The sequence below is a fragment of the Silurus meridionalis genome, chromosome 10 (assembly GCF_014805685.1).
Source record: "Silurus meridionalis isolate SWU-2019-XX chromosome 10, ASM1480568v1, whole genome shotgun sequence".
Classification (NCBI taxonomy): Eukaryota; Metazoa; Chordata; class Actinopteri; order Siluriformes; family Siluridae; genus Silurus; species Silurus meridionalis.
In genome coordinates, this window is record NC_060893.1 from 5,561,534 (window position 1) to 5,581,473 (window position 19,940).

At 37.4% G+C, this 19,940-nt stretch overlaps 1 protein-coding gene across 1 annotated transcript in view; it reads right to left on the reverse strand.

The window, feature by feature from the left end:
* The window catches only part of LOC124392607 (mucin-5AC-like), a 35,785-nt gene that overhangs the window by 5,371 nt on the left and 10,474 nt on the right, over positions 1-19,940 (reverse strand). The window contains 23 exon segments of the mRNA XM_046859755.1: positions 179-368; positions 502-685; positions 1,327-1,568; positions 1,740-1,914; positions 2,260-2,454; positions 4,089-4,383; positions 6,884-8,365; positions 12,450-13,008; positions 13,122-13,355; positions 13,506-13,549; positions 14,046-14,193; positions 14,822-14,950; positions 15,118-15,274; positions 15,825-16,064; positions 16,226-16,405; positions 16,571-16,678; positions 17,141-17,279; positions 17,420-17,571; positions 18,061-18,127; positions 18,129-18,162; positions 18,276-18,325; positions 18,419-18,674; positions 19,406-19,532. Of these exon segments, the coding sequence (XP_046715711.1) occupies positions 179-368; positions 502-685; positions 1,327-1,568; positions 1,740-1,914; positions 2,260-2,454; positions 4,089-4,383; positions 6,884-8,365; positions 12,450-13,008; positions 13,122-13,355; positions 13,506-13,549; positions 14,046-14,193; positions 14,822-14,950; positions 15,118-15,274; positions 15,825-16,064; positions 16,226-16,405; positions 16,571-16,678; positions 17,141-17,279; positions 17,420-17,571; positions 18,061-18,127; positions 18,129-18,162; positions 18,276-18,325; positions 18,419-18,674; positions 19,406-19,532 (5,387 nt within the window).

The following is a 19,940-nucleotide window of genomic DNA, read 5'->3' on the forward strand; positions in this document are numbered from 1 at the left end:
CTTCTGAAACATGGCATTCACATACTTTAAACCATTAAATGGCATCATGGCATGAAATGACGAATAAGTAGCATTAAAATCAAATCTGATCAGTAAATATTAAACAATAAATGATAAAGCGCTGCATTTGTATTGAACTTTTTCAACAGTGCTGTACATAAAAGAAAATGTGATTTACTTGCTAAAGATGACATCACAGATGGGCGGTTTGCACGTAGGTGGGGGTGTAGTTGGTGGTGATGGAGTTGGGGGAGGATTGGGGCAAAGTGTGTCATTCACTTGCCACTTAGGAGCCATGTCTGTACATGAGTTACTGAGTTTTCCATCAGGCATTACGCAGTCAGTTATAGTGTTGTTGTCACATTTGCCTTTGGGAAACATAGTAAAAAATAATCAATTTATTATTATAATCGAATTACTGTACATCACATCACTAAAATGTACTAATGCTAATCATATTGTGCAGAGTATGTTGAATTGTAGAGGTGTAGTTTCACTTACCACACTGTCCTACTGTGTTGTTGTGGAAGAGTGAAAATGGAAGGTTGATTACAAAGTTCATGCCTTTGAAGGTCACCTGAGCTTGGATAGCAGGAATATCGAGAGTCATCGCAATACCCGTTGTGGTAATAGTAAAGTCTGGAGTGTAGTAAACTGGGGTCTTCTGTTCGTTGTTGACAAATACCTGGCACAAAGAAATTGATTATAAAGGGCTTTGTCTACAATACTGACAAAAAGCATGTGTCATTCATAAAGTATCTGGCAGAAGATGCTTCTAGAGACTAGGTCACTAATTGTTTTGTCACAATTTCCATATTTGGAAGTACAAAACTGAATTGAAAAGACCCATTCCATTTTATCTTCATCCAATAAAAAAGTGGAGCTATCATTATATTCAGCAATGAGCTTAGACAATTTTAATATGAATTCTTCAAATATTCATTATTTTGTGGTCTTTTGTTTTATGATCAACTCCCAAACAGTAGTAGCTTGGAAGCTGAGGAACAATAGTTTGTTATGGGGACAAGGGAAAACAAGGGGAAAAAGGAAGGGGCTTGGACCTCCAACCTTCCAATCAGAATCTTAACTACTGAACTACAACTTCTCTGCTTGTAACATTTCAAAATGTTCAAAACTTCTAAAATTCTAAATAAAACAAGCAATAAATGTATTTTTATATTTCTTAAGTTTCATCCTATTTTATCTCCTTCAAATATATCCATTCAACATACATGACCGCTTTATTTCTAAAGCTCATTGCACGTTACTATACTTAGGGCACATCTAACCTGTTTATTATTTACGCTTTAAATGCAATGCACTCACTTTATTCACAGTTGGGTTTCTTGTCTGTCGCAGATCAATTTTATAGGATTTATAGTATATAGTCAAATAGTCAGGACAAGCCAATCCTTGGACAGTGTCGCACATGTAGTTTTTGATGTGGACAGAGAAATTGTACTTTTTGATGATTTCTTGCACCAAAACGTATGTACAGTTTCCTTGGAAAGCATAGTACTCCCCATCGAAAGTGACATAATGTGGATCTCCCCAACCGTAACATTTGCCTGCAATTTCAAAGAATACAAGATACAATGCAATCAGTGTACAAGCTTACTTTTTTTTAAATATCCATTCACAGGGTAAATAATGCATATAGATTTTTCAGAACTGAAGTTGCAGAGTTTCAGGCTTAATGCACAAGGATGAAAGAAAAATATGAAAAAATAGACACTTACATTGACATTCATAGTGATAGCAACATCCACTCTTATCATAAACCTTAACAGGAGGGACCCCATTTACACAATTTGGCATAACAGGCTCTGAGTTGCCACATTGTACAGGTGTTGAGATAACAGAGCCATCTTTACATGCTTTTTCAGAGCAGCCATCTGTCCAGGTTTCTCCGTTCTAAAATTGAGTAGGAAGAAAAAGAAAAGAAGAAGAAACTAATCACATACAGTAGATCCAATAAGAACTCTTTTTATTAGCTGATTAAAGTGTGACTACAGCGCATGCGTTTTAATCATTGTAAAGGAGATTGTGTCAGACAGGTTTAGTACATTTTTGTTTGTATAATTACCATATACTTTTAAAGCGTATTTGGATGTGTATTTGATGTGGGAATGTGCGAATGGTAATTTCACTTTAATTGAAAGGAAATGATACATAAAGCATATTGATATCTACAAATATAAATCTATTTTTTTTGCATAAAACAATGAATGGTGTTATGTTTGGATGTATCGAGCTTACCTGTCTTGGTGGTTCAAGGTATGTGCAATTTCGAATAACAGTTGGAGGAGTTGTTGTTGAGGGTGGTCTTGTGGTTGGTGTTGTTGGTGGTTTTGGACTAATAGTAGGAGGCGTAGGACTAGATAAGCATGGTGTTGAATACTTTTGAACATTACATGTGGAATCACAGTAAGAAGAAAACACCATCCAGTCCCATCAGTGGTGTTATATATGACAGACCCTAGAGAGGTTAAAAAAAATAAATTGATGATTAACTATACACTTAAAACAGATATAAATGTGCTTCTATTTTGTCTACTGAAAGGTAGGATGTAAATTATTACTAAAGTTTAATGCACATAGCTAATTACCACAAAACTACACAGCCAAGCCTTTAGAAATATCTTTATACTCTATGTTTTAACATATACAGTAAGTAGAGAAGATTGAATTCAAAAGCTATTATAGTAACCATACAAGCAAACAATTACAGCAGTGGTTCTCAAACTTTTTCTGCCATTCCTTACTTTAGAGTGGTAGATCTTTTAAGCCCAACCTGTCGTCCATCAACACAAAAGATCTTAAAATATCAAGTTCAAAAATAGAAAAAATAAAAGTGTAGTTGTGTTAGGGACTCCAACTGATGTTATTTTAATTTACTTGCATTAATGGCCTAGTTGTTTGTTTGTGTTTGCTTTGAGTGTATGCACTTTGAGTGTATGTATAATACACTCAAAATCATAAATGAAGATAAATAAAGAACAAAAAATGATCGTTTATTGCACCCCACCTGTCACGTCTTTATTCTTTACTAGAGTGATGTGCCCTACACTTTGAGAACCACTGAATTGCAGTAAAGTCAAAATTCAGAAAATAGAATAAGTGAAAAGGAACTGGTCGTGACGAGGAAAAAACTGTGCTGTTTGGTTTTGATAATCATTCAGTCACTGCTCTAATGGCATTACAGAAAAGCATTTGCCTTGTTGTCAGGAGATTATGAGAAAGGAGATCTGATTGTAAGGCTAAATCTGATTCCACAGTCATTTGTGCAGGCATATCTCTCTCCTCTGTCAATCTAGCCCACACTAACCAATCATAGATGTCTGTGAATCCATGAGCATGCAAAAATCATGTACATCTTGTTGCTTTTTGACATTACATGAGCAGTTCGAGAAAGACAGTATCTACATAGATTTTGGAGCAGGGTTGCTGTTGTGTAAAAGGGGAGAGCATGATAAGTGGTGGGAAACCCCTGATTTGAGGTTTAAAAACTATGTCATGAAATAAAAATGTGGACAAAAGCTAAAAATTTCATTAAAAAGTAAGAATGTATTATTTGCTAAAAACATATTTGAATTTAAATTAAACTTGCCTGGTTGAAAATACTGGCCACTGTAATTGCAGGGGCAAGGTGAAGTGACAATGATTTGACTGTTTGTAGGGATAGTCACTGTAGAGGTTGGCCCTGTTTTCACAGAGAAGGTTGTTCCATTTGAAGTTAAAGTGGTTTGTGGAATTAAAGTTATCGTAGTGGTTTGAGTCGATGGTGTTGTTGAAGAAACAAATGGTTTTGTTGTTGTGCTTGGTGAATAAACTGTTGGTGTAGTAGCGGTTTCTGTAGTGGTTGGTGGAACTACAGTAGTTTCCTCTGTTGTTGGGGAACCAGATGGGCCTGTGGTTGTGCCTGATATTTCCTCTGTTGTTGGGGAAGTTGTTTCTGTTGTGGTTGGTAGAATCACAGTAGTTTTTTCAGTGGATGGTGTTGTTGAAGAAACAGATGGTCCAGTAGTTGTCCCTGGAATTTCTTCTGTTGGTGTAGGAATTGTTTCTGTAGTGGTTGGTGGAACTACAGTAGTTATTGAAGTAGTATGGGTTGGTGGTGTTGTAGAAGAAACAGATGGTCCTGTAGTTGTCCCTGATATTTTCTCTGTTGTTGTAGGAATTGTTTCTGTAATGGTTGGTGAAACTACAGTAGTTATTGTAGTGGTTTCGGTTGGTGGTGTTGTTGAAGAAACAGATGATTCTGTAGTTGACCCTGATATTTTCTCTGTTGTTGTAGGAATTGTTTCTGTAGTGGTTGGTGGAACTACAATAGTTGTTGTAGTTTGGGTTAGTGGTGTTGTTGAAGAACCAGATGGGCCTGTGGTTGTGCCTGATATTTCCTCTGTTGTTGGGGAAACTGTTTCTGTTGTGGTTGGTAGAATCACAGTAGTTTTTTCAGTGGATGGTATTGTTGAAGAAACAGATGGTCCAGTAGTTGTCCCTGGAATTTCTTCTGTTGGTGTAGGAATTGTTTCTGTAGTGGTTGGTGAAACTACAGTAGTTATTGTAGTGGTTTCGGTTGGTGGTGTTGTTGAAGAAACAGATGATTCTGTAGTAGACCTTGATATTTTCTCTGTTGTTGTAGGAATTGTTTCTGTAGTGGTTGGTGGAACTACAATAGTTGTTGTAGTTTGGGTTGGTGTTGTTGAAGAACCAGATGGGCCTGTGGTTGTGCCTGATATTTCCTCTGTTGTTGGGGAAACTGTTTCTGTTGTGGTTGGTAGAATCACAGTAGTTTTTTCAGTGGATGGTGTTGTTGAAGAAACAGATGGTCCAGTAGTTGTCCCTGAAGTTTCTTCTGTTGGTGTAGGAATTGTTTCTGTAGTGGTTGGTGGAACTACAATAGTTGTTGTAGTTTGGGTTGGTGTTGTTGAAGAACCAGATGGGCCTGTGGTTGTGCCTGATATTTCCTCTGTTGTTGGGGAAACTGTTTCTGTTGTGGTTGGTAAAATCAAAGTAGTTTTTTCAGTGGATGGTGTTGTTGAAGAAACAGATGGTACAGTAGTTGTCCCTGAAGTTTCTTCTGTTGGTGTAGGAATTGTTTCTGCGGTGGTTGGTGGAACTACAATAGTTGTTGTAGTTTGGGTTGGTGTTGTTGAAGAACCAGATGGACCTGTGGTTGTGCCTGATATTTCCTCTGTTGTTGGGGAAGTTGTTTCTGTTGTGGTTGGTAGAATCACAGTAGTTTTTTCAGTGGATGGTGTTGTTGAAGAAACAGATGGTCCAGTAGTTGTCCCTGGAATTTCTTCTGTTGGTGTAGGAATTGTTTCTGTAGTGGTTGGTGAAACTACAGTAGTTATTGTAGTGGTTTCGGTTGGTGGTGTTGTTGAAGAAACAGATGATTCTGTAGTCGACCTTGATATTTTCTCTGTTGTTGTAGGAATTGTTTCTGTAGTGGTTGGTGGAACTACAATAGTTGTTGTAGTTTGGGTTGGTGTTGTTGAAGAACCAGATGGGCCTGTGGTTGTGCCTGATATTTCCTCTGTTGTTGGGGAAACTGTTTCTGTTGTGGTTGGTAGAATCACAGTAGTTTTTTCAGTGGATGGTGTTGATGAAGAAACAGATGGTCCAGTAGTTGTCCCTGAAGTTTCTTCTGTTGGTGTAGGAATTGTTTCTGTAGTGGTTGGTGGAACTACAATAGTTGTTGTAGTTTGGGTTGGTGTTGTTGAAGAACCAGATGGGCCTGTGGTTGTGCCTGATATTTCCTCTGTTGTTGGGGAAACTGTTTCTGTTGTGGTTGGTAAAATCAAAGTAGTTTTTTCAGTGGATGGTGTTGTTGAAGAAACAGATGGTACAGTAGTTGTCCTGAAGTTTCTTCTGTTGGTGTAGGAATTGTTTCTGCGGTGGTTGGTGGAACTACAATAGTTGTTGTAGTTTGGGTTAGTGGTGTTGTTGAAGAACCAGATGGACCTGTGGTTGTGCCTGATATTTCCTCTGTTGTTGGGGAAGATGTTTCTGTTGTGGTTGGTAGAATCACAGTAGTTTTTTCAGTGGATGGTGTTGTTGAAGAAACAGATGGTCCAGTAGTTGTCCCTGAAATTTCTTTTGTTGGTGTAGGAATTGTTTCTGTAGTGGTTGGTGAAACTACAGTAGTTATTGTAGTGGTTTCGGTTGTTGTTGTTGAAGAAACAGATGGTTCTGTAGTCGACCCTGATATTTTCTCTGTTGTTGTAGGAATTGTTTCTGTAGTGGTTGGTGGAACTACAATAGTTGTTGTAGTGGTTTGGTTGTTGTTGAAGAACCAGATGGGCCTGTGGTTGTGCCTGATATTTCCTCTGTTGTTGGGGAAACTGTTTCTGTTGTGGTTGGTAAAATCAAAGTAGTTTTTTCAGTGGATGGTGTTGTTGAAGAAACAGATGGTACAGTAGTTGTCCCTGAAGTTTCTTCTGTTGGTGTAGGAATTGTTTCTGCGGTGGTTGGTGGAACTACAATAGTTGTTGTAGTTTGGGTTGGTGTTGTTGAAGAACCAGATGGGCCTGTGGTTGTGCCTGATATTTCCTCTGTTGTTGGGGAAGATGTTTCTGTTGTGGTTGGTAGAATCACAGTAGTTTTTTCAGTGGATGGTGTTGTTGAAGAAACAGATGGTCCAGTAGTTGTCCCTGAAATTTCTTCTGTTGGTGTAGGAATTGTTTCTGTAGTGGTTGGTGAAACTACAGTAGTTATTGTAGTGGTTTCGGTTGGTGGTGTTGTTGAAGAAACAGATGATTCTGTAGTCGACCTTGATATTTTCTCTGTTGTTGTAGGAATTGTTTCTGTAGTGGTTGGTGGAACTACAATAGTTGTTGTAGTTTGGGTTGGTGTTGAAGAACCAGATGGGCCTGTGGTTGTGCCTGATATTTCCTCTGTTGTTGATGAAACTGTTTCTGTCGTGGTTGGTAGAATCACAGTAGTTTTTGTAGTGGATGGTGTTGTTAAAGAAACAGATGGTCCAGTAGTTGTCCCTGAAGTTTCTTCTGTTGGTGTAGGAATTGTTTCTGTAGTGGTTGGTGGAACTACAATAGTTGTTGTAGTTTGGGTTGGTGTTGTTGAAGAACCAGATGGGCCTGTGGTTGTGCCTGATATTTCCTTTGTTGTTGGGGAAACTGTTTCTGTTGTGGTTGGTAAAATCAAAGTAGTTTTTTCAGTGGATGGTGTTGTTGAAGATACTACAGTAGTTGTTGTAGTTTGGGTTAGTGGTGCTGTGGAAGTACAGAGGTCATCACAGCATTTCACTCGTATTTCATAATTAAAACACTTGCGGTCACTTTGTTCATTGTTATTACAAATCAGACCAAATGTAGCATTACATGTCACCACCTGACCCAAGTCAGATAAAGGCACATCTTTATAATCTGTAGCCCTGCATTCAATTTGTCTCGGTTTCTCACAGCTAATGTTTCCTGATTTCCACAATTTAAATATAGATTCAATCTCTTTTCCATCTGGTGTACTAGGAGGATAGTTATCATCCAACCACTCTGACCAGTAACAAGGTTGGCATGAATATGGTGTTGTAGCTGAAGAAGTTGAGCTTGTCATTATTGTTACTGTTTCCGCTGTCGTTGTAGGAACTGTTTCTGTAGTGGTTGTAGTTTGGGTTGGTGGAGTTGTTGAAGAAACAGATGGTCCAGTAGTTGTCCCTGAAATTTCTTTTGTTGATGTAGAAATTGTTTCTGTAGTGGTTGATGAAACTACAGTAGTTATTGTAGTGGTTTCGGTTGGTGTTGTTGAATAAACAGATGGTTCTGTAGTCGACCCTGATATTTTCTCTGTTGTTGTAGGAATTGTTTCTGTAGTGGTTGGTGAAACTACAATAGTTGTTGTAGTTTGGGTTGGTGGTGTTGTTGAAGAACCAGATGGTCCTGTGGTTGTGCCTGATAGTTCCTCTGTTGTTGAGGAAACTGTTTCTGTTGTGGTTGGTAGAATCACAGTAGTTTTTTTAGTGGATGGTGTTGTTGAAGAAACAGGTGGTCCAGTAGTTGTCCCTGAAATTTTCTCTGTTGTTGTAGGAATTGTTTCTGTAGTGGTTGGTGGAACTACAATAGTTGTTGTAGTTTGGGTTGGTGTTGTTGAAGAACCAGATGGGCCTGTGGTTGTGCTTGATATTTCCTCTGTTGTTGGGGAAGTTGTTTCTGTTGTGGTTGGTAGAATCACAGTAGTTTTTTCAGTGGATGGTGTTGTTGAAGAAACAGATGTTCCAGTAGTTGTCCCTGGAATTTCTTCTGTTGGTGTAGGAACTGTTTCTGTAGTGGTTGGTGAAACTACAGTAGTTATTATAGTGGTTTCAGTTGGTGGTGTTGATGAAGAAACAGATGGTTCTGTGGAAGTACAGCTTTCCTCACAGCATTTCACCCGTATTTCATAATTTAAACACTTGCCGTCATCTTGATAATTGTTAATACAAATCAGACCAACTGTAGCATCACATTTCACAAACTGATTCAAGTCAGATAAAGGCATATCTTTATAATCTGTAGCCCTGCACTCAATTTGTTTCGGTTTCTCACAGCTAATGTTTCCTGATTTCCACAATTCAGATATAGATTCAATTTCTTTTCCATCTGGTGTACTGGGAGGATAGTCATTATCGAACCACTCTGACCAGTCACAAGGCTGGCATGGATATGGTGTTGTAGCTGATGAAGTTGGAGTTGTACTTATTATTACTGTTTCCGCTGTTGTTGTAGGAACTGTTTCTTTAGTGGTTGTAGTTTGGGTTTGTGGTGTTGTTGAAAAACCAGATGGGCCTGTGGTTGTGCCTGATAGTTCCTCTGTTGTTGGGGAAACTGTTTCTGTTGTGGTTGGTAGAATCACAGTAGTTTTTTCAGTGGATGGTGTTGTTGAAAAAACAGATGATCCAGTAGTTGTCCCTGAACTTTCTTCTGTTGTTGTAGGATTTGTTTCTGTAGTGGTTGGTGGAACCACAATAGTTGTTGTAGTTTGGGTTGGTGGAGTTGTTGAAGAAACAGATGGTCCAGTAGTTGTCCCTGAAATTTCTTTTGTTGGAGTAGGAATTGTTTCTGTCGTGGTTGATGAAACTACAGTAGTTATTGTAGTGGTTTCAGTTGGTGGTGTTGTTGAATAAACAGATGGTTCTGTAGTTGTCCCTGAAATTTTCTCTGTTGTTGTAGGAATTGTTTCTGTAGTGGTTGGTGGAACCACAATAGTTGTTGTAGTTTGGGTTGGTGGTGGTGTTGAAGAACCAGATGGTCCTGTGGTTGTGCCTGATAGTTCCTCTGTTGTTGAGGAAACTGTTTCTGTTGTGGTTGGTAGAATCACAGTAGTTTTTTCAGTGGATGGTGTTGTTGAAGAAACAGATAGTCCAGTAGTTGTCCCTGAAATTTCTTCTGTTGTTGTAGGAATTGTTTCTGTAGTGGTTGGTGGAACTACAATAGATGTTGTAGTTTGGGTTGGTGTTGTTGAAGAACCAGATGGGCCTGTGGTTGTGCCTGATATTTTCTCTGTTGTTGGGGATGATGTTTCTGTTGTGGTTGGTAGAATCACAGTAGTTTTTTCAGTGGATGGTGTTGTTGAAGAAACAGATGGTCCAGTAGTTGTCCCTGGAATTTCTTTTGTTGGTGTAGGAATTGTTTCTGTAGTGGTTGGTGAAACTACAGTAGTTATTATAGTGGTTTCAGTTGGTGGTGTTGATGAAAAAACAGATGGTTCTGTGGAAGTACAGCTTTCATCACAGCATTTCACTCGTATTTCATAATTTAAACACTTGCCGTCATCTTGATTTTCGTTAATACAAATCAGGCCAACTGTAGCATCACATATCACAATCTGATTCAAGTCAAATAAAGGCATATCTTTATATTCTGTAGCCCTGCACTCAATTTGTTTCGGGTTCTTACAGCTAATGTTTCCTGATTTCCACAATTTAGATATAGATTCAATTTCTTCTCCATCTCGTGTACTGGGAGGATAGTCATTATCGAACCACTCTGACCAGTCACAAGGCTGGCATGGATATGGTGTTGTAGCTGATGAAGTTGGAGTTGTACTTATTGTTACTGTTTCCGCTGTTGTTGTAGGATTTGTTTCTGTAGTGGTTGGTGGAACCACAATAGTTGTTGTAGTTTGGGTTGGTGGAGTTGTTGAAGAAACAGATGGTCCAGTAGTTGTCCCTGAAATTTCTTTTGTTGGAGTAGGAATTGTTTCTGTAGTGGTTGATGAAACTACAGTAGTTATTGTAGTGGTTTCGGTTGGTGTTGTTGAATAAACAGATGGTTCTGTAGTCGACCCTGATATTTTCTCTGTTGTTGTAGGAATTGTTTCTGTAGTGGTTGGTGGAACTACAATAGTTGTAGTTTGGGTTGGTGTTGTTGAAGAACCAGATGGGCCGGTGGTTGTGCCTGATATTTCCTCTGTTGTTGGGGAAGATGTTTCTGTTGTGGTTGGTAGAATCACAGTAGTTTTTTCAGTGGATGGTGTTGTTGAAGAAACAGATGGTCCAGTAGTTGTCCCTGAAATTTCTTCTGTTGGTGTAGGAATTGTTTCTGTAGTGGTTGGTGAAACTACAGTAGTTATTATAGTGGTTTCAGTTGGTGGTGTTGATGAAGAAACAGATGGTTCTGTGGAAGTACAGCTTTCATCACAGCATTTCACCCGTATTTCATAATTTAAACACTTGCCGTCATCTTGATAATTGTTAATACAAATCAGACCAACTGTAGCATCACATTTCACAAACTGATTCAAGTCAGATAAAGGCATATCTTTATATTCTGTAGCCCTGCACTCAATTTGTTGTGGTTTCTCACAGCTAATGTTTCCTAATTTCCACAATTCAGATATAGATTCAATTTCTTTTCCATCTGGTGTACTGGGAGGATAGTCATTATCGAACCACTCTGACCAGTCACAAGGCTGGCATGGATATGGTGTTGTAGCTGATGAAGTTGGAGTTGTACTTATTGTTACTGTTTCCGCTGTTGTTGTAGGAACTGTTTCTTTAGTGGTTGTAGTTTGGGTTTGTGGTGTTGTTGAAAAACCAGATGGGCCTGTGGTTGTGCCTGATATTCCCTCTGTTGTTGGGGAAACTGTTTCTGTTGTGGTTGGTAGAATCACAGTAGTTTTTTCAGTGGATGGTGTTGTTGAAAAAACAGATGATCCAGTAGTTGTCCCTGAAGTTTCTTCTGTTGGTGTAGGAATTGTTTCTGTAGTGGTTGGTGGAACCACAATAGTTGTTGTAGTTTGGGTTGGTGTTGTTGAAGAACCAGATGGTCCAGTAGTTGTCCCTGAAATTTCTTCTGTTGGTGTAGGAATTGTTTCTGTAGTGGTTGATGAAACTACAGTAGTTATTGTAGTGGTTTCGGTTGGTGGTGTTGTTGAATAAACAGATGGTTCTGTAGTCGACCCTGATATTTTCTCTGTTGTTGTAGGAATTGTTTCTGTAGTGGTTGGTGGAACCACAATAGTTGTTGTAGTTTGGGTTGGTGGTGGTGTTGAAGAACCAGATGGTCCTGTGGTTGTGCCTGATAGTTCCTCTGTTGTTGAGGAAACTGTTTCTGTTGTGGTTGGTAGAATCACAGTAGTTTTTTCAGTGGATGGTGTTGTTGAAGAAACAGATGGTCCAGTAGTTGTCCCTGAAATTTCTTCTGTTGTTGTAGGAATTGTTTCTGTAGTGGTTGGTGGAACTACAATAGATGTTGTAGTTTGGGTTGGGGATTGTTGAACCAGATGGGCCTGTGGTTGTGCCTGATATTTCCTCTGTTGTTGGGGATGATGTTTCTGTTGTGGTTGGTAGAATCACAGTAGTTTTTTCAGTGGATGGTGTTGTTGAAGAAACAGATGGTCCAGTAGTTGTCCCTGGAATTTCTTCTGTTGGTGTAGGAATTGTTTCTGTAGTGGTTGGTGAAACTACAGTAGTTATTATAGTGGTTTCAGTTGGTGGTGTTGATGAAGAAACAGATGGTTCTGTGGAAGTACAGCTTTCATCACAGCATTTCACCCGTATTTCATAATTTAAACACTTGCCGTCATCTTGATAATTGTTAATACAAATCAGACCAACTGTAGCATCACATTTCACAAACTGATTCAAGTCAGATAAAGGCATATCTTTATAATCTGTAGCCCTGCACTCAATTTGTTTCGGTTTCTCACAGCTAATGTTTCCTGATTTCCACAATTCAGATATAGATTCAATTTCTTTTCCATCTGGTGTACTGGGAGGATAGTCATTATCGAACCACTCTGACCAGTCACAAGGCTGGCATGGATATGGTGTTGTAGCTGATGAAGTTGGAGTTGTACTTATTGTTACTGTTTCCGCTGTTGTTGTAGGAACTGTTTCGTTAGTGGTTGTAGTTTGGGTTTGTGGTGTTGACGAAGAAACAGATGTTTCTGTGGTTGTGGAAATAGTTTCTGTTGCAGTTGTTGTAATTACAGGAGTTGTTGTGGAAGTACAGCTTTCATCACAGCATTTCACCCGTATTTCATAATTTAAACACTTGCCGTCATCTTGATAATTGTTAATACAAATCAGACCAAATGTAGCATCACATGTCACAATCTGATTCAAGTCAGATAAAGGCATATCTTTATAATCTGTAGCCCTGCACTCAATTTGTTGTGGTTTCTCACAGCTAATGTTTCCTGATTTCCACAATTTATATATAGATTCAATTTCTTCTCCATCTCGTGTACTGGGAGGATAGTCATTATCGAACCACTCTGACCAGTCACAAGGCTGGCATGGATATGGTGTTGTAGCTGATGAAGTTGGAGGTGTACTCATTGTTACTGTTTCCACTGTTGTTGTAGGAACTGTTTCTATAGTGGTTGTAGTTTGGGTTGGTGGTGAAAATGAAGTTGGAGTTGTTACATGGGACTCTGGACTTGTTGTTTCTCTAGTGGAATACACAGATGCTGTAGTAGAACTTTGTGGTGTTGATGCAGTTGTTATTCTTGTTGTTACTGATGTTGATTCAGTTTCCTTTGTTGTTGAATGAGTTGTAGTTTCTGGTGTAAGTGAGGCAGAACCAGATTATATTACATTTTTGTATCAGAGATGATTAACATCAGCATTCTTAATTAAATCTGTTCAAAGCATATTTGTTTTATTTTTTACTTACTGGAGGATGTGAAATCAAAAACTGTGGTAGGTGTGGGAGTAGAAGGTGTAGAAGTAGGAGTAGAAGGTGTAGAAGTAGGAGTAGTAGTAGTAGTAGTAGTGCAAAAGTCCATTATCCTGATAATTGTTCCATCTTTCTGACATGTAGCTTTGATACATACTCCATCTCCATCTGTTGTGTCATATATGACTTCTCCAACTTCATATCTCTTTCCCAAATATTCACAGTAGCAAGCTAAATTCAGCAAATGTTGATATTGATTAGACTCAAATGTGTATCTTCATTTGTGTATCATTTGTGTATCTTCATTTGTTCATATGTTTTATTTATGATTAGCAAAATTGGTGATTAGTATAATAATGGAAAAAGAAAAATTATACTGACCTGTACTGCTGTTGTAACAAGAAACACCTTGAGCCGTACAGTTGCTTTAAAAAAGTATGTTTTTAGATAAGGTTATAGGTCATCGATAAATGCCAAAATGTGATAATACATAATGGGCACTATACAATATTATGTCAATGTTCATATCTTAAATCTCTGTCATTAACCTTTCTAAATAGAACATTTAATTTAGCAGACAACACACACTATTTACAGTTATTTGTTTCCTTAATGCATTTTAAATCATAGACAAAGCCCAAAAATGATAATATATATTTCATTAAAATATATTTCATTAAGAAGACTTTTTTTTAATACTATAAGAAAATGATCCAGAAACAGTTTCTTAAGAAAAGGCCAAATTACAGATACAGAGCTGAAATCACAGCATTCTGAAGAAGTTGTTATGTATTTTATATGTTCACTAACTTTTTAAACTGTGAACACTAGTAAAAATAAAGATTAATTAGTATATATAAACCTACACCAGTATTGATTATAGGCCAATTTATATATAAAGTGCCAAAAAAGAAAAAATACCATTCTGTGCATGACTTGTTTGAAGGAATTTTATCTCCCACACTGTAGTGTGTTTCTTTATCATAACAGCCACATTTCTCTCTTGCAACACACTTCATTGTTGCCTCCTCCAGGTATGGCCTGTCTGAAGGGCACTGGGGAAAGCATCCTATCAAAAGAATCAACAATGTTTGAGAACCCAGTATGAACAAACAAAAGTTTGCTTGAAAAAATTCAATGAACCAATCTAGTGAGAACAAAAATTCAGATATTCAAAAATATAATATTGCTGTGGTATTTAATTGTCAGCTTTGTGACTTTATCTGAATATTTATCATATAATGTAAAGCTGAAGAATATAGTAGAAATATAGTAGAAATTATTCTGAACAGATTCTGTTCCTATGCAAGAAAATTAAATGGTATATGAGGTTTATAAAGGTCATAATGTTTATATAAAATAGCTTTGCCTGCAATACGATAGTGATTAGTATGATCTAGGTTCTTAGTCATCCAATATTTTCATCAGTATCCACTGTTTTTTCCTTATATTTCTTTTCTTTTTTCCATTTTCCATTTTTAAATGTGAATTACATTTAATTATACATACAATTGCGTGCCATTCTATCTATCTATCTATCTGTCTGTCTGTCTGTCTGTCTGTCTGTCTGTCTGTCTGTCTGTCTGTCTGTCTGTCAGCGTTTAGCCTGAGCACTGAGCAACTCCACTTCCAAAATTTAAAGTGTACTTTAGTAGTAGAACGCAAACTTGAATAATTACTATGCAGGAAACCCTTACCTTCTAACTGAGGCATTTCATTGTAGCAGACTCCCTCAAGATTCTTGCAGGTTTTCATGCAGGGCTGTCCACAAGGTTTGTAGTGCCACTCACAGCCCTCATTTGAGTTATAGTAGTCACAGAACAATGCTGTGGGTATGGAGTAGATTAGTCAACAACTAAGCAGGTCAAGGGCAATGATTGTGCCAGTGCAGGCTTTAGGATTTCTTTGAGTAATTTTCTATCCATATACAATCATAATAAGTTATAAAAAAGGACAGTTCTGTCACAAAGATAAAGATTATCGGCAAACTCACGGCAAATCGTCGGGCTTCTCCACATTACACAGACTCCTTGCCTGCTGCATGCTGCTGCATAGGCTGCCACTGAAGTGCAGAAACACTCACAGTCTCCACCAGCGTCACAGGCGCACGTGTCTTGCACACAGGCATCGTAATATGGAGATGGATCCACCTGGGTGGATTATTTTTAAAAGTAAAATGCATTAGAGAATGTTGTTCACATTCATAATCATCTGAAACAGCATTTTCATTGTACAGAATTTGGAAAAGCTATCGTAAAGGGAAAAAAAAAACTAATTTTAGTGAATTGGATTTTATTTAACAGAAGGACACACAAAGATACTGATATCTGTCTATGCAGAGATCCCCAAAAAATGAATATTAATATGACTTAGTAATTCACACTGACACAGATGGACAAAGGCAGGTGCAGAATTGAGTCAAACAAAAGTCATTTTGTTTAACTCAATATCATTCCTTATAGTTTATTCCTATTGCTTACACATAATATATGTATTTCAGCTAATTATATTTAATTGTTGCTTAATATATAATAAAAAAACCTGCAACCTAAAAACTCTACACTTTTGTTGGACCAGTAAAATATCCTTATGTATATACTTTTAAACATAGGGGTCTCCTAGGATTCAAAATCGATAGGGAAACCCTTACAATCATTCATTTCATTCCTTTCTCTTTCTTTGTTTTATCACATTACTTACTACTGAGAGACAGGAGCTGAAGACATCACTTTTGAGAATGCTGCACTGTTTTGTCGCCCAGGCCTGGCGGTAAGGTCTCATACTGCAGGGGCTGAGAGGACCACTGGATTCGGGACAGTTAGGAGAAACTCTCCAGCTGTTTCCAAATTCATTTGGCTCAGCCACTTTCTCACCGCCACGGGTCATAAAATCATTATTCCAATCTCCATCATAATTGCCGCAAAGTCCACACACTTGACCCTAACATGGTAAAACGATGGATGAGAAGTAATACAAAAAAATAAATAAATAAACAGAATGAGCAAAGTAGATATTATTAATGAGATGAAAATAAATGAATTAGAGAACACATTGGAAACAGAACAGCAAATCATTGCATAAGAATTGACAGTTTCACTTGCCTTAAATTTGGGTCCGAGTTTGACCATTAGACTTGTCTTCCTATCCCAGAACACGGTGAGACTATTTTGGGCCTCAATAACCAAGTATATTCCCACAGTATGGACTTTATAAGGAATGTCTTGGCTGCCATTTTGCTGCACAGATTTTATATTCTCCTCTGACAGTAGTAGCTGATTGTTCTGTATGAATTCAATGACAAAAGGCCATTTCAGGGTTAATACAATTGAGCGAAGACATTCAATATATATATATATATATATATATATATATATATATATATATATATATATATATATATATAGATAAAAATCATACTATAAAATTATTTTATATGATAACCTCACCCCCAAAAATATTTTAATAGCTTTGGAGCAGGTGGTTCCAGTGGTGCCGCAGGGGATATTCTCAGTGATGATACGGAATGAACCGGTGTTGCTGTTGTCGCAGTAGTCCTGTAAAGTTTAACCTTTGTTAGATGTAATAGTTTGATATAGAACATACTGATATAGAATTTAATTAATCAATGACATCAATTGTTCTGTCACTGGTATGCCTATGTAACAAGTCAATAATTGCAATTAAACAAGACGAACAAATCTATTGATAATGAAGCATTTGAAGAAAAAAGACAACTCAAATGAATTTTTTCCAATCACCACGCTATATTCATTTAAGTGTATTCTAATTAATAACATTTACTTCTACAGTTTTTGGTCTTCAATCGTTTACTAATGTCGGATTAAAATAGGATTTGTTAAAGTTACAAATATTTCTCATGATGTAAGCTAAAGTCTCTTTGGTATTTGTTACATCCTCTTGTACTGATCTGTTTTATGATTATATATGATTTGTAAGAATTATTGAACATCTTAAGATGGACAGACTTAATTGCTAAAGAATTTATTTAGACATACCTGGGCCAGCATGTATTCACAGTTGCCGTTAAAAGTATATCTCTTGCCATCAAAACTGATGTAATGACTGTCACCGTAAATCGTACACATACTGTGGCATTCCTTTTTGGTGCATTCCCACCTTCTATTCTGGCAGGTGCTGAAATGGCCATTAAATGTGTTTTGGTTAATCACATGATCATAATCCATGAAAAGAAATGTGTTGGCACCTTTGTTGGTGCATCTACTTAGCATTCATCTTCTCTCATCATTATGAAGAAAATCATTCGTTTTTCTTACCAGTTGTTGCAGTCTGCTTTTACTGTCTGTCCAGGTTGGAAAAAGTCTCCGTTGTGAACGCATGGACATTGCTCTTCTTTCACACACCCACCTCGCCCATCAGCGAGTAGACCATCAGGACAGACACATCCTGATTTACACTGTGTATTCATCTGTGGACCAAAACACCCAAAGCACACAGTAGGCAATTAAAATATGTATTGCACTGTTACACAGCCACCCAAAAAGCACACACACACACACACACACACACACACACACAGCTTTTGTAGTTCTTTAAACCACAATAATTATATCACATTTTCCCTTCACTTAATCCAGGAAACAACACAACTTGTTCCAGCATTTCAACACTCCAGGTTGGAGTGGAAGATCTTGAGTGACCTATAGAGTTATAGAGCTCTGACCTCAACCCTACTGAATATCTTTGGAAAGAATTGGAACAACAAATGTAACCTAGACCTCTTCACCTTACCTTCATTAGTACCTGAATTCACTAAAACCTTTGTGAAGTGGAAGTGTGAGATTTGTGAACTGAATATTCACAAATCTCCGCAAGCACACTTCAAAAACTAGCAGAACATCTCAATAATAATAACTATATATATATATATAGAGAAAAATTCTGTTAAATTACTTACACATTGATTTAAATTCACAGTATGGCAGCTTTTCTGGCACTCTGTTCCTGTTTGTCCAGGTTTAGCTTGCACAGTTCACATACACCATAGGAGCTGTACAGTCTATTACCAAATTGAACACACAACAAAACCATTTCAATTCCTCCCACCAAAAATACAAAAAAACAGGTTTTGGATTAGTAAAAAGCATCAAATATTTGAATTGAAGAGCTCACTAGTAACTTCCTGTCGTCCAGTGCATTTTAGAATGCCATCTCTGCAAGTGCTGTGGAGAAACAGAATGAAGTCATATTCAATCCTGACTGCATTCCTTGAACTCTTAATTAACTCTTAATTCAATGTAACGTAAGATTTTTACCATGTAGATCCCTCCTTGCTGATGACCTGCATGGGGGCCACAATCTCATTGTCAACGTAACAAGGGCACTCGGACGAAGACACACAGTTGCTCATGTCATTTAAGTAAGTATTCTCAGGACAGGCACAACCATCCACGGGCGTGTAGGACAAATGGCAGGTGTGGTCGCTTTCGCTGAGAGAGCGGCAGGTCTTCTTACAGCTGGTCTGGTTATAGGAGTACTCCATTTTGCCTGGACAGTTTGTTGTAAATGTGTCTGCGCAAAGCATAATCATGTTAGAACTGTTCTTTGAAAGAGAAACTAAAATGTCATCTTTCTGTTAAATGTGATTGTTGTTCAAATTCAGGAAGAGTTCTAGATAAAAAAATACACTACTAAAATAAACACAAAAAAATTATGGCATAGACCATGGTAAAAATGGACAGTTTGTATATATATTTTTAAAGCATTACAAGAAACTGATGAAGACATCTAAAGATATCTGAAAGTATCTGGAGGCATCTAACATCTTTATTGTATTTGACTTTCAGGCTTTCAGTCAGTTTTTGTCTAATACAAAGATGCCCAAACTGGGAGCATTGGTAAATTTAAAGGTCACCATGGGCCAACTTTGACATGTCATGCCATATATGAGAAAAGGTGAAAAAAAAAAACTTAAATAAAAAATAAGAACTTCATATTTTCATCAGAAGTCAGTGAACAGCTGTATTTATGCAATAAATTAGACTCATTCTACTATAAGTTTACAGAACTTACAGATTACATAGTAGGGTCTATTTATTCATTTATTTTTAGATATTAATAAAGAAATTTGAGGAACCATGGAAACTTACATTTTTGATATTTCGATTTTGTATGATGTAATGATTTATTTGGCCTTTCATAGAAAAATGTTTGGGGATCTCTTATCTAGTGTAAATGCTTTTAGCAAGATTCAGTGTTGCAAATGCTTTATATGTTTACTTACTTATTAAAAAGACACTTACTGCATATGCTATTTCTCCAGCCGTTCAGCATTACACCTCTGGCAGAGCACGCATAGACGTAGGAAGACACGGCACCGCACATGCACTCTTCACTTTGGGCACAGGCACATGCATCATACTTGCATCTCTAGGGGTAACATAAAGGACAGCTGGTTTTACTAAAAACACACTGATCTTTCTCTCATACACACTCTGTCTCGTAGAGGTTTGGTTTTTAAAAAACATGTAACTTCCTGTTGCTCTCATAGTTGTTTGTCTGCATTATTCATTTTTGCTTTTCTTACTATTTTTTCTCAACCAACAGGAGTGTAAAGTATTTAAGAAAATGTACTTTGTTACTGTACTAAAGGATTTTTAGGTTACTTTCTACTGAGTATCAAAGATATAAGCAATGTTTACTCTCTACTCACCACTCAACCAATTATTATTCATCATATGTACTTTTTACTCTACTATATTTTCATTGCCAATGAATATTTCCAATTACATTTTGCTGATAAAGCTGCCGTGGCTTGTTTATTTATTCTGCAAAAGA